This window comes from Nyctereutes procyonoides, unplaced genomic scaffold, assembly GCF_905146905.1.
Source record: "Nyctereutes procyonoides isolate TBG_1078 unplaced genomic scaffold, NYPRO_anot_genome, whole genome shotgun sequence".
Taxonomy (NCBI): domain Eukaryota; kingdom Metazoa; phylum Chordata; class Mammalia; order Carnivora; family Canidae; genus Nyctereutes; species Nyctereutes procyonoides.
In genome coordinates, this window is record NW_026575031.1 from 9,859,828 (window position 1) to 9,873,643 (window position 13,816).

At 42.9% G+C, this 13,816-nt stretch overlaps 2 protein-coding genes across 5 annotated transcripts in view; one reads left to right on the forward strand and one right to left on the reverse strand.

Annotated features, from left to right (window-relative positions):
- The window catches only part of TUBGCP4 (tubulin gamma complex associated protein 4), a 38,406-nt gene extending 37,137 nt beyond the window's left edge, over window positions 1-1,269 (forward strand). Inside the window, exon 18 of the mRNA XM_055316642.1 lies at window positions 496-1,269. Within this exon, the coding sequence (XP_055172617.1) occupies window positions 496-508 (13 nt within the window). The 3' untranslated portion in view covers window positions 509-1,269. The remainder of the gene's footprint in view (window positions 1-495) is intronic.
- A 708-nt stretch (window positions 1,270-1,977) lies between these two features.
- TP53BP1 (tumor protein p53 binding protein 1) overlaps window positions 1,978-13,816 on the reverse strand; it is a 96,054-nt gene continuing 84,215 nt past the window's right edge. For 3 of the 4 annotated variants that reach the window (XM_055316636.1, XM_055316634.1, XM_055316638.1), the window contains 9 exons: window positions 13,597-13,746; window positions 12,876-13,306; window positions 10,112-10,303; window positions 9,480-9,695; window positions 7,634-7,849; window positions 4,083-4,177; window positions 3,356-3,555; window positions 2,708-2,853; window positions 1,978-2,332 (listed from right to left, as the gene is read on the reverse strand). In XM_055316636.1, coding sequence (XP_055172611.1) covers window positions 2,145-2,332; window positions 2,708-2,853; window positions 3,356-3,555; window positions 4,083-4,177; window positions 7,634-7,849; window positions 9,480-9,695; window positions 10,112-10,303; window positions 12,876-13,306; window positions 13,597-13,746 — 1,834 coding nt within the window. In that variant the 3' untranslated portion in view covers window positions 1,978-2,144. The remainder of the gene's footprint in view (window positions 2,333-2,707; window positions 2,854-3,355; window positions 3,556-4,082; window positions 4,178-7,633; window positions 7,850-9,479; window positions 9,696-10,111; window positions 10,304-12,875; window positions 13,307-13,596; window positions 13,747-13,816) is intronic. The other variant, XM_055316637.1, reaches the window with a different exon arrangement.

Consider the following 13,816-nt stretch of genomic DNA (forward strand, 5'->3'; position numbering starts at 1 on the left):
TCTCTTAATTCAAAGGAAGCTTATTTTCTAGTAAAAGCCATCATCATAGTTAAATACTAAAACTCCTGATGCTGAGATGGGTTTTTAGTTCTCAGCTGGGCTGGAAGAAAGAACTGAACAGTAGTTGGTTCCCAGTTCTGACATTAACCAGCTGTGCAGCCTCAGGCACCCTTGCCTCACTGGCACCCCAGCTTCTGCATTTGGGAAAGGTGATCGCCCCTTCTAATTCTTAGCTTTTTAATCCAGTAGATTCAGTGGTGGTTGGCTTTTCTCAGAGGTCTGTCCTATTTTTTAAAAAGCACTTTATTGTTCTTTCTGTCTCCTAATTGTCCTCAAGCAGATTTTTCCTAAGCGACTTTAGTGGAAGAGTCAAAGAAACTTAAGAGTTTTAGAAGATGACACTACGTAGATCACAGGTTGCCCTGATTCCTATTTCTTTGAAGAAAATTTTGGGAAAGCATATTTGATGAGGCTCTTTTTTTTGTTGTTTTCTAGTTTTGGGATGTGAAAATACCTGGTTCACAAACCAACAGTCTCTCACCGTGTTCACAAATCTGTGACAGAAGAGTTAAAACATCCCACTCTTCAGCCACTCAACAAATGCTTGCAGCCTACTGAGTGAGGGCCCTACCTTTTCCTCCTAGAAGCTACTACTGCTGATCATTCATGGGTACAGATCTTTCCCACGTGGAAGGGTCTACCCCACCTTAGAGTTCTTAACTCCCCTACCATAGAGGACATGTGGTGCCAGCTCCCCCTCCACTGACCTTGCAAGATCCATTACACTGAGAACATCTGTTGGACACACCCATTTATTGAGCACCTTCCATATGCCTAGGTATTGCTCACGCTGGTGGTAAAAGGGCAATTCTAGCTATTGATAATGTACTTAAAGTAGTAGTTTAACAAAGAAAAAGGGTCCTTAAGAAAAGCTGAAGTCAAATTCTTAAATATTGAAAACTGTAGGTCTAATTATCCCCTCTTGGAAGAACCAAAGGAGTTGGGGTTCCCTTAATCTGGCCCATTACTGTAATTATTAGTGTTCATACTGGTCTGAATCAAATATTCATTGTACAAACAACTCCCTTTGTACTGAAAAAGAATGAAGCATTCCAGCCTCAGTCTATAGCCAGTGAATCTGGTCCTCCATCTGTCCTATTTCCGGCCCTTTTGTGCTAAAGGTGACCCCCCTCCATTGCTGTCTGTGGAGAAGTGAGATTATGGCCCACCACCTGTTTTTGTAAATAAAGTTTTATTTTCTGGAACCCAGCCACATTCATCTGTTTACCTCTTATCTATGGTTGTCTTCATGCTATTATGGCGAAGGGGAGTATTTGTGACACATCAAATGGTCCAGAAAGCCTAAGATATTTACTAATTGGCAGGAAACACTTTTTAACTCCTGCTTTAGATAATGAGAGGACATCAACAGGGATGATGCTAGGGGTAAGGAAGGAATAGCTTCTAGTAACTGTGACAGCAATAACGGTTATAAAATTGGATCTCTGGTTAGAGCTTCTAACATTTCCAAGTGTTGTCACTATGTTTCTCAAGTTTATCCTTGTAGAAAGTCGTTCCATCAGGCTTGTAGTCACTGCCCTTTCACAGCAATTGGTGCTTTTTCCTTTTTAGTTCTCAGAGTACAGTGCTCACAGGTCAGATGTTAGTGAGCTCAACTTTAAAGAGACTTAAGTGACAGGAAGCTTAGAACAGTGTTCAATTCCATTCAACCTTTACTACAACTAATGATCAGGGCCTATTATAAAGTCAGATTTTTAAGAAGTACTGAATTTTAGACAGCCCAGAATCACCCTTTGACAAAGATGCCACAGGAAAAAAAAACTTTAATTTTCCTATTTTTCTTGGCTAGCTGTCCTACTATGAACAAGCCTATTGAAAACCACAGAGAAGGTACTATTTTTTGTTTTGCTATTTGTTCTGCGATTAAGTTCAAAGAAATGGATGAAGAAATCCCAGTTACTACAACCAAAGAGATTCAACATTTATTTTATCATAAAAGTCCAGCAAATAAAACTATATACAAGATCCATGCAAGGAATCCAGTTACACACAAGACACATTTAAAACCTGGTTAAAACACAATCTCCACAACAGCAGGGAATAAAATCAGTTAAGACCAAGTATTAGTGAGAAACATAATCATGTTTGTATTTTGGATGCTGCTTGAATCCAATTCTCTCCCCAACAATGAGGCACTGGATCACCCACTCTTGTGACACCACAGGCAGCTGCAATGCTTCAGCACACTTCAGCACCGAGGCTGGGCATGAGGGATCCGTCACCACCACGTCAAATACCCCTAAAGCAATATCTGCAGGAAGCAGGGGAAGGTGAGTGAGGAAAGGAGACTCCATTTAGCCTTCCATTAAAAAAGATGTGCTTCCTAGCCAGGATGGTGCATTGGGCCCAAACTCAAGTCTTTTTGTCAAAGAGTGTTACTGATCACAACCAAAAGTGAAAAGTTACCATCACTATATGCTAACCTTGTACAAATATTTACAGATACACACTGGACACCCGTAGAAGCATCAACAGCCCAGTGCCTCACTCCTAGTGGCTCACCTCTTGAAGGTGGTACCTTTCTTCTCTTAGGCAGATAAGGTCAGCCTATCAGACCTTAAGGCCTAACACCTACGGGTCTAAGGACATCCCTGAAGCAATAACACCACACACACTTTCCAGGTACCTTTGTTATGGGCACTTGAATGGTGCTGCTTCACAGAGGCTGCCCCCCCGGTCATGAGGATCTCAGACCAGAGCTCCAGGAAGTTCTGCTGTTGGTCTGACACCAAGAGTACCTTCAGATTGTGGAAAGGGTTTTCACGGGGTTGCCTACAAAGGAGTCAAGAGACACAGCACCTTGGGATTGGAAAAGACCTTAGCATGACAGATTACACCCAACAAGAGCCCTTCCGCAAAGGGACTTGGGTACATGTGAATGTTTTCAGAAGTCCTTCATTAGGCTACCACTCCCCTCCTCTTCTGTGAATCATGTGTATTCTCTGGGACCCTGGCCTTCTAAATCCAACCCTTCTGCTGTCCAGGTCTGTCCTGGAGCTGAGAATAAACTACCTTGCTTCAAACTTAGTCCCCTAATAACCTCAGATGGTGAGAATACTGAACCTACAAGGAAATCATCACACATTTTCTAATGGTCCTTAACCAGGATACCTCAGGGACAAAGTAGATGAACTGATAAAATGAACTCACTCAAATTCTCTAATTTATCCTATGAGGATTCTAGTTTCTAGAAATACTCTCTTATCTAGATTCTCCCCCTCCAAAAGCTTGCTATCTTCCTGCCTATCATCCTAGATGGGCTCCAAATACTCACCAATCCAGAATTCTTTGCTCCTCAAGGCTGTACCCCGCAGGCAACAAATAATTGCGGTAATTCTGGAGCTGGTTGGCATGGCAACTATCATGGACCCAGACATGAGACACACAAGGAATCCCACTGGCAAGGCACAGGAAATACTTCCGGGTCCGACAATGCTGATCCGCAATTAGGAGACACTGGTAGGCTGTGTTACACTGGAAGAAAAGGGAAAAAAACCAATAGGTCTGGTGACTTCTATAGAAAGCCCCTGAAAAGCAGCCCTGAGTCAGAGAACAGATCTGAACACTTCCAAATGCTACCTAAAATGTGGTTGAGCCTATCCTTCTGCCCAAAGCTTGCTTTCTCAATAAAAGGTCCAAAGGGCTTCCCTAGGTACTCTCCTGCCTCACCTCCAGGTTTTTGAGGGCCTAAACCCTCAAGGGACAACACAATCCCAGGTATTCAACCTTCCAGGTTGAGAATCAGCAACAGTGTCATAGGGATTTCTATTAAACACAGATTTTAATCTGCTTTTGTCCCAAAAACAGAACCACAGCCTTTAACAGACAAAGGTAACTTCTCTTCCTTACACACAAGTAAAAATTCTATTTCATTCAACAACCCTGTGGCAGTTTCCCCAGTTCCTGAACTGTTTACTTGGTGTACCCAGCCTCCTCACCCCTCCCTCTCAGGCTCATCTCATCACTGCCCCTCTGGGAAGCTACACAGAGAAACTCCTCACCTGGGCTTCATTGAAGTCTTCAAGAATATAGCCAGCTCCTGCTCGAAGCTGGGATTCTGTATACTGCTTGTTGAAAGGAGGAATTTCTAAAAATTCTATTTAAAAGAAGAGACAACCAGGATCATACTTACCAATTAGTTTCTTATTTGCTACTTTAAGCCTGCTTCTTACTGCTCTCTCTTACACTCCCCCCCACTATCTCCATAGCACTATATCCCAAAGACAGATAGGACAAGGGCTTTCCCATGGGTCAGAAAGAGCTACGTTGTGAGGACTATAAAATGCTGCCAAAAGAAAGGACAAGAATAGAAGGGGTGGGCGAAGATGAGAAATGGGATAGGTCCTAGACCTAAAAACATCAAAGGTTTCTGTACTGAGTCATGGGACTGTTAACAGGGATGGACACACAAGCAGTTCCCATAGTTTGAGTAACCCTTACCAGCAGGAAGCTGTTCCTTATGGCTACCCTAAATCTCTCCTGCAAACTAAGCCCATTTTCTCCAATTCTGCCTGCTGTGGAGACGAATTAACACTTTTTCTAACAAAGCCTTCAAATTTCCCCTTCATCAGCATTTTCACCCCCTATACACTAAAACTTTGATGAACCAGAATGCTCAAAGTGGGATTTCTAAAATGTAACTGATTAAGTGAAGGTTAGCCAGTAAAATCCTATTTCAACCTTTTTATTGAAAACTATCTACCTTTGATGATCTTGAAGTACCTCAGGACACTGAACATCAATGACTGCATTACAGCCTTGAGGGTGAAGTAGAAGTTATGAGAGATGAAGCTGAAGCTGTAATGACCCTAGGCAATTAGAAATTGCTTCTTTTGACCAAATATCTGCTCCTCTCATATATAAATAACACATTAAAAAAAGAAAAGAAAAAAAGCAAGACATTAGAGATTTTAGTTAATTATGATTTCTGAGAAATTAAGTTCTAGTGAATTTATTACAAATAATAAAACCCAACCAAATTCATAAGAGTTCAGTGCTAGGACCACGCCCAACCTACTTCTCATGCCCAGTGGTGAAGGCTGGCATAGCAGATCCCCTGCAGAGAGGCCAGCCCTGTGGTGTCCTCCCTGCCTGCTGGAGCCGCTCGGGACTGCTGATGCCCCACACTCAGGCCTCTACGCCTTGGGTTAGGTCTGACTGGCCAGCCCATTCACCTTCATTGCTCTTTTCTTGACTAAGCATTCTCCATGTCCCTCTTAAAATGAGAGCTCAAACTGGAAACCCTAAATGGTTGTTAAAAAAACCTCAGAATATACCAGGACTATGTCTCAGTGTTGTCACTGCATCCTGTTGATCCATCTCAATATACCTCATCACAGTTTTCAGTACCAACACTCTACTGCTGAGTCACTGCCAAGGCCTCTCATGGTCCTTTCTTTTTCCCAAGACTTCTATTTTATGTCTGCTTAATACAGGTCGGTTTCTAGTCTTAACATTTAGATTTTAATCCCCAATTATATTTCCTTGCTTCTGTGTAATCAAATATTACCCCACCAAGGCAGTAGTTGTCTACTCTATTTTTTCCCCATCTTCGATTTAATTTGTGACTTAAGAGTGGCCCTGCCCCACCAGAGGCTAAAATGAACAGATTTTTAATTCCATCATCTACATCAAGGACGAAGGTACTAAAAGAACCCAACTCCAGAATCAATCCCCATGGTTGATGGGTCCCTAATGGTGTGCCTCCTAACAACACCAGGTGCCATATTCTTAATTCATTAATAAATATGTCTCATTAAACAGATTCAAATATTTATGAGCTCCTGATCTAAACTAGCATCTAAGAGATTTCCATTTATCTACAAGTCATATCACATAGTTTCTTTAAAACTGTTGATATTCTGTTAGAAGACTGTTTAAGTACAAATGTCTTCAGGCTTCTTGAGGGACCTCTCAACATTCTACATGCCAAAAATATCAAGGATTCTGGTACTGTTGGGAAATGTCCAATGATGAAGGAGCAACATAAAGCACACTGTTCAGTATAACCACACTTTCCACAAAACCTGGAAATCTCTCTGAAAAATGTCCAATTTACTCATTTAGACAAGGCCTACATCCCCCCCCCCCCCCAGTTATAAGGCTGGAATTAAAAACATTTGATGTATCAATAATGGAAAGAATTTTTATGAGTAGAGTTTAGTAATCACACACAGGGTCACAGATATTTAAGGAACTGGACAGTATGCATCTCATACCATAGCTGGCTTTCTTGACCATGCTGTACCAACCCACAAATAAAACACCTATAGAGTTGCCTTGTGAAGCCCTGGTCTAGGGAAGGGCTAGAAAAGAAGGTCCAGAGTCTAGCAACACCGTAAAAGCAAAAGAAAACACAAGACCACAAACACTGTTTTGATGCCACAACACATCTCACACAATCTTCAAGGGACTCATTAAGATCAAAGTAAAACTACAGTCTTGGCTAGGAAACTCTTCATACACCTTCTCTCCAATGAAACCTATCTGAATTCTGACAGACAAGATTGGGTACACACCTAACCTTGAAACTCCACACATTGCCACACCTGCTCCTACACCCTAGAGCGGCTCAACCGATGACTCTATGTACCTTCCAAATACCACAAACCCTAACTACAAGTCCCTGACCACCCTTCCCATGTCCCTGTACCGATGTCCACATGGCTACAATTGGTCAGATATAGTTTTGGTTAGTGAGCAGAGTCATCCACACACTGAAATACCAACCATTACAAATCTTCAGTGATGCTCTGTTATGATAATCCTGTTCCCTAATTCAATTCCGTAAGAGTCAACTCTAATCTGCAGAACATCATCCCATCTGACCTTAAGTGTTCAGACACATCTGGATGCTGCTGTGAGTCACTTATAGTGTATACATTTGCTTCTGCCCATTTTATCTCCTAGATCACATTCTTTAGACAGCTGAAACAATTTTTATCTCTCCGCACTACAGCTTTGACTCAATCCCAAGGTAACAGACAATATAGAAATGCAATATATAGATGTAGTTTTAGGTTGAAGAGAGATACAAGAGAAGCTTAGAAGCTATTTCTCTACAATACCCTGGGGCCCTGAGCACCCTATATTCTTAATCTTATGCTCAGACCTCAAGAGAATGAACTTTAGCCCCCACATGGGTTTTCTCTAGCAGTTGCCTCTAGAATATAGATGGGAAAGTGGTAGGTGTTCAGAAACTTAACTGATTTGGAGGACTGTAGTAGGGTAAAACAAACAAGGGTTCTAGTCCCAAGTCTATCACCATTATAGCAAACAAAAAGCAATTATTTAACCTATCCAAGCTTGTTTCCTCCTTGGTAAAGTAGATGATAAGATCTATTTCCCATCTGCCTCACAAGATTGTTTTGAGGAGCCACTAAGAGGACTCTTGTGGAAATGGTCTATATAAGTCAGAAAGCAGGACTAGTTAATTTTACCAGACCAAGATCCCAGATGCTACCTGCACTGCTTCCTTTACAGGTTCATAAAGTGAATGAAAAGGAACAAAGCGCCCATGTGTCAGAGCCGCCAGGGCTTCCTAAGGACCTACCCTCCTCTTCCTCACTGCTTCCTGTAGGACCATCTGCCAGTTTGGAGCGGCTGGCCAACTTGTCACTTGTTGTGGCCATGGTGAGAAGAAAGGCATAGCCCAGAAACAAGGTCTTGTTGAGGGGCAAAGGCCCTCTCTGCTCTTCCAGGGCAGAGGGTTCACCCATGTTGTCTCCACTCTCACAGGGGCTCACAAACTCTCCTGCCCCCACTGCACCTGGAAAGGACAGAGACACGGTTACTAGAGGATACACACCACTGCCTAGGCATGACAGGATGGCTAGGCAATGTCCTGATCAACTTTTTTGAGCTACTGACCAAAGACCATTCCTATGGTCCATAACCTAGGACCCGATTTATAGTAGAGAAAATCTGATGTACTTATATTTTACAGCCATGACGATATATACACTATTTTTTTACAAATGAAAATCAATAGTATGATTTTTGTACAGCCAAACAAATACTTCTGAGATCATCTGAAGAAAGTGATGGTTCTAATACAAAGCTTAGGTAAGAGTGAGAGATATTTGGAAATCTTCAGCCCACTTTCTCTGCCCAGTGCTCAGATTTCCCCAGGATATGTGATATTTTGAAACAGCCCTTAAAAATAAACAATAAAATGCCAACTTTTTTATTACCAAGAAATGTCCCAGGCAGATACTCCCACCCCATCCCTGACCCTCACCAGAATGGTGCACAGAATACTTGATAATAAAGTGTTCTCACATGTTGACTGAACTACATGAAAACAGCCTGCTTCAACTGTCCCAGTTTCCAACCCCTGGGGGTGGGTAAGTGAACCAGCTGGCCCAGGACTCCCAGAACACCCATGCTAGGAGTGCCCCAATAAGTCCTCAAGAAGAAAACAAATACCTGATTTGGAGAAGCGGAATCATAGCCTCATTAGGAGGCTAAGATGACAAACAGGTCATGCCTCCCTAAAACAAAACCAGCAGGAGGAGAACAGTCTGATGTAGTATGCATAAGCCTGGACTTCAAAGTCAAACTGCTTGCATGTGAATTCTGGATTACTATGTCACCTTGGGAAAGTTAGCCAACTTTTCCATGCCTCAGATTCAACTGAAAACTGAATTCTAGCATCTATACCTCACAGGGATTATTTGAGGTAATACTTATGAAGCACTTAGTTCCATCACATAACCTGAACACAACAAAAGTGTTCGTTAGATATGGAGATGACACAACCCAAAGACGCAGTTAACAAAAGCAGCTCTGGTGCCAGGGCAATGTAAAAATCGATGAACTCCTTCAGTTTGCTGTACTCAGAGGGCAGACACTGAAGACTTTACCCCAGCAGCTGTGAATGGATCACAGTAGAGACTCAGTAAACAATAGATGGATAAATTCCTGTTAATATGTAGCATGAGGGACTGGAAAGGAGTTGGGGAACAGTGCAAGGAGGAGAGATGCAGACTGAGGTACTAGCTTTCAAAAGGAAGTCTGGGTGAGCCAGAGAACCCTTAGCGCAAAAGAGGGGGAATCAGAGCTTGCTGAGGTATAAAATGGTGCCACATAAAAGAAGAGATAGAAGACCAATTTTACCTACTTTGAATCTACTTAAAATTCAGTATTTCTTTCCCTCTTAGAACCTACACAAAAGTCAATATATGTGTCCAATCAAGACCTGGCATCCTATCTACCTCCACTGGACTCTACTGGAAGGTAGGTAGAGGTGGATGCAGTAAGCAGAGGGCTTGTGTGGGACCTCAACTTTGTAGCCAGGAAAGAGGAGTCATTGCCGATTATCAGGTTCCATCTCTCCAGCAGCTAACCCTACATTCCACAGTGGTCTGAAGGAGAATGAGGCAAAAGGGAGCACTCACCAGGTTTCACAGTGGCAGACTTCCGGCCTCGCTTGGCAGGGGATCGTTCCTCTTCAGAAGTGATCAGTTTTCTTTTGCCTGAGAGAACTCCCGAGGAGGCACGAGGGCTTTCTGTGGTCTTGCGGGTAGGGGTGGTGCTGCTGCTGCTAGAGGCAGTAGGGGTGGCCGGGGAGCTGACATTGCTGCGCCGTTTCCGTTTCCCTTCCACCAAATTGTCTACGATAGGATAAGCCAAAGGTTGGTCAACTCCTATGGTCTGAGGTCCTGGACTCCAAGAAGCCAGGCAGAACTCTCCAAGTTAGAGGGCACCACACCCTTTCCCCCCACCTCCCGTAGGGACAAGAAACCTATTTCAAAGCTACCATCTTTTTTGTTTCAGTCTTAATCATGACTGAAATATGTCTGGCCCCCTGCAGAACCAAGGAGGCCAGAAGAATCTAAGGATTTACTAACTGGTCCCAGGGAGGAAACAGAGATAGGCAGTGGCTCCAGAATATGGCGGCTCATCAGCATCTCACAGCACCGCACAGGAAGAGTAAGATTTAGGGAAGCATGCTGACTGCTCTAGAATTCACTCCTTCCACCACAGAGCAGGGGCCCGGAGGCAGTTTCTCAGGAAGTAAACGTCTTACCCAAGCTGATATCTGCTGCCTTGGTGAGAGGTGTTACTGCCTCATATGGGCCAAGGCCATACTGCTCCCTCAATCTGTTTCCTTGCTCCAAGGACAGGATGACGGCCATCCGCTTGTACCACTTCCTTTGGCCTTCTTTTTCAATGCTGTAGTACAGCTCTCCAGACTCCTTCCTATGCCCTTTCACCACTCCTGGGTGAGAACAACATAAGAGCAGCCTGCTGTTGTTTTACATTGCTCAGCATCCACTCAATATGGCTCTGCACAGCAGGCTTGGGTTAGGGCATTAGGAGGTCCAACAGTGCACTGAAGTTACTACTTAAAGAAATTCCAGCTGTCAATCCCAGACAATGGCACCACTTATAAATATATGTAGCTACTACCCTGGAATTGGGAGATGGAAAGTTTCTCAACAGAAGGAACCCTTTATAAAATTACAAAATAAAGCTTCCTAAAGCCAGCCTTTATGAGTTATTAGTTGTTCAATTATTTCTTGAAGTGAAGTGACATGTAGTTTCTAACAATCCCATAATTTACTAAACCTTTCCTTCTTGGTTTCTTTGGAGGCTGAGTCATTATTCTTGAGTTAAGTTGTAGGTAAAAGATGACATCACTCCAAGAGAGAACATGTGTCTGTGTGCTAAAATCAAAATAGAGATATAGAGCAAAGAAAGGAAAAAATAAATAAATTCTGCCTTTCCTGCCTAATCTTACCTACTTCTTGCTCTGATTCAGAACCTAAAGATAAGGTCTTTAGGTCATAAGGAACACACCATGGAGTATAAAAGAGACTATGGCTAGAATTCAGGAGACCTGAGCCTAGGTCTAATTCTGCTACCACCAAGCTGTGTGATCTTGCATAAAACCTATTCCCAAACCTATGAAAAAGATCATACTCCTTCCCCTCTATCCATCAATAAACAATTTACACACGTGTGCAATATATACGGGTACACACACACACACACAAAACACACATATATAATATAAAAACAAGGCATTACCATGAATACCTTTTCATTCTTATAAGGGTCCATTTGTTCTCCCCCATTAGCCTGTGCTTGAATGAAAGGCTAAAAAGAAAGCCAGAGCATATGCCACCAAGGAAAGCAAAAAGAGATGTGAAAGCAGGCCTTAGTTCTATCTATGCTGCATAATCATTCCCTTTCCCTTTGCTTTCTTCATCTCCTGGCTTAAACCTCTACCAGCAAACTAATCACAAAAACCTCCTTCAAAAGTACAAAGAAGCCCAATGCCAAGAATACACTTCACAATGATGAAGAGTTATTAGAAACAGAAGCAGTCTAATGTTGACATTAGTAGACAGCCTCAGTAAATGAAGACACAGACTCCACCCACTCCTTGATGCCATAATTCATCCAAGATAAGCTTTACACCTGAAAAGAAGTATGAATACATTTGATACAAACTATGTAAACCACAGGTCATAAAAGACCTAAATCCATGTACTACTAACTGATGCCACATGAGCTAAGTGTTACCCAGGACTAGAAGGTGAAGTTTAACAATGAAATAAAGGGGCAAACAACAATTACTCAGCAGTCCACATCACAAGAAAGTCTGAGAGACTTCAGAGGCACTGTTTGTTGCCCATTATATCCTGATCTATGTTCCAATCTCCAGAAATGCTGTTTCTAAATGACAAACTCACCACAAACATTTATGTCCAAATTAGCTTACAGAAAAGAGGTAATATATTCAAAGAACTGGTACACAAAGCAGTCATAACAAATCTCTCACCATCACCATTACAGGGAACTGGCTACTTAAAAAAAAGGGGAGGGGGGCTGTACCACTTTTCAAACCAGACAGTAAATGGTAGGTATGTAGGCATAAAACCACAGTACTAACAACTTCTTCCTAGGCAAAAATATCTCAATATATCTGCCACACTCAACTACTAGATTCCCAGCAAGGCAGGTACTGTAAGTGTAAGTCTCAATGGTGAAAAAACAGATACTAGAAAGGGAAAAACACTAACTTTACAGTGTTGGCAAACACTTTAACCAAGGGATAAAAGTTAATGTGACCAATGATGTCCTGTGGATGTCACAGGCTTCTTTCCCCCATATGACATAACAAGAAGAGCACATTACCTCTGTAACATTCTTTTCAAAACCCTTAACTCCAATCTAATCAAACAAAACACGAGACCATCCCAAATTGAGGGACATGCTACAAAATACTTAAACCAGTTTACTCCTCAAAACTGTCAAGGTCATGGAAAACAAGAAAAGATTCAGAACTGTCGGAGATCAAAAGAAATTGAAGGACACATGACGGCTTAATCGATTGAACCCTGGAATAGAAAAAGGATGTATAAAAGCTGGTAAAATCCAAATAGTCTGGAATTTAGTTAGTTGGTAAGGAGTCAAGGTTGTTTTCTTAGTTATGACAAATATACCAGCTAATGGAAGATGTTAACAACAGGGAAAGCTGGGAAGCTGGGTGAAGGGTGGACAGGAACTCTCTACACTATTACAGTATTCTGTACTTTGCACAGTACTCTGTATATTTTCTGAAAATACAGTACTATTCAAAGTAAGCTCATTCAAAAATAAGCAACAAGGAAAACAAAAAAAGCTAGTGTGAAAGTAAATCAGTGTAGTAGGAATGGAATTTCTAGCTTTGGAGACCCCCGAAGAGCTGTTAGGCTGGCACACATGCTCTTGGTAACAACAGACTAGAGAGAAGACTGGCCCAGGCACAGTAAGTCTCCTATAGACTCCACTCCCTTTATTACCTGCACTGAAATACTCATCCTCGGAGAGGGCCGTCACTTCCGTATCCAGTGGGATGGGGTCACACAGCAGAATGTCTTTGCCCAAAACATCACATTCGTACCCATCATCAAAGAGCAATTTATACTTCCCAGCTCCAACATCACGAGTGATTTTCCCAGAGTAAAAATAGCCATTGGACGACCACTTGGCTACAACACGGAGCCCTACAAAGCTATTCCCTGGAGAGGAGGCATCTAAGCCATCAGAAGGGCCAGCGACAGCCTGGAAAGGAATCTCTGGAGAGTCACTTCGACGCAAAGCAGCGGCACCCGTGTCTGCTCGTCTGGTGGAGTCTGGCACTCGGGGCACAATACGGGTGAAGGATTTATCGTCTGGTGACATGCTAGGTGAGATGTCCTCTATGCCCAAGGGGCCAGGAACAGCTGTTTCTCTAAAGAGATAAAAGACAAGGAGAAGGCAGTTAGAATTAAGAAAAGTACTTATCTACCAATTTTCCCACTCCTTTTTCCATGGGTCTTCCTCAGCCCGTTCTTGGGAGGACCCCATCACAGGCATAAGCCTGGTCTCTCGGTAGCCTCTCTAATCCCTGCCCACTCCCCAGGCAGTACGGACCCCTCTTGTCCCTCCTGACACCCCACATACTCTACTCCCCTCTTTCCTCTCTACTCCCTTTTTTTCTAAACAAGTCACAGACTAAATTATCTCATACTACCCGGGTACCTGGTTCCAGTGGTCCGAGAAGGCGGGCGGCCCCTTCGCCCGCGCCCACGAGGCGTGACTGGAGCCTTCCCTCCCTGTCTGATGCCAAGGCCTGCATCACCATCCTCCTCACACACTGGCGCCCCTGTCTGACTGACCCCTTTTCTAGGACTAGAGAATGAAGACAGGTTAGTCTGGCAGCACCTGCTACCCAATTCTTTCTTCAAAAAGTCTCCCCATG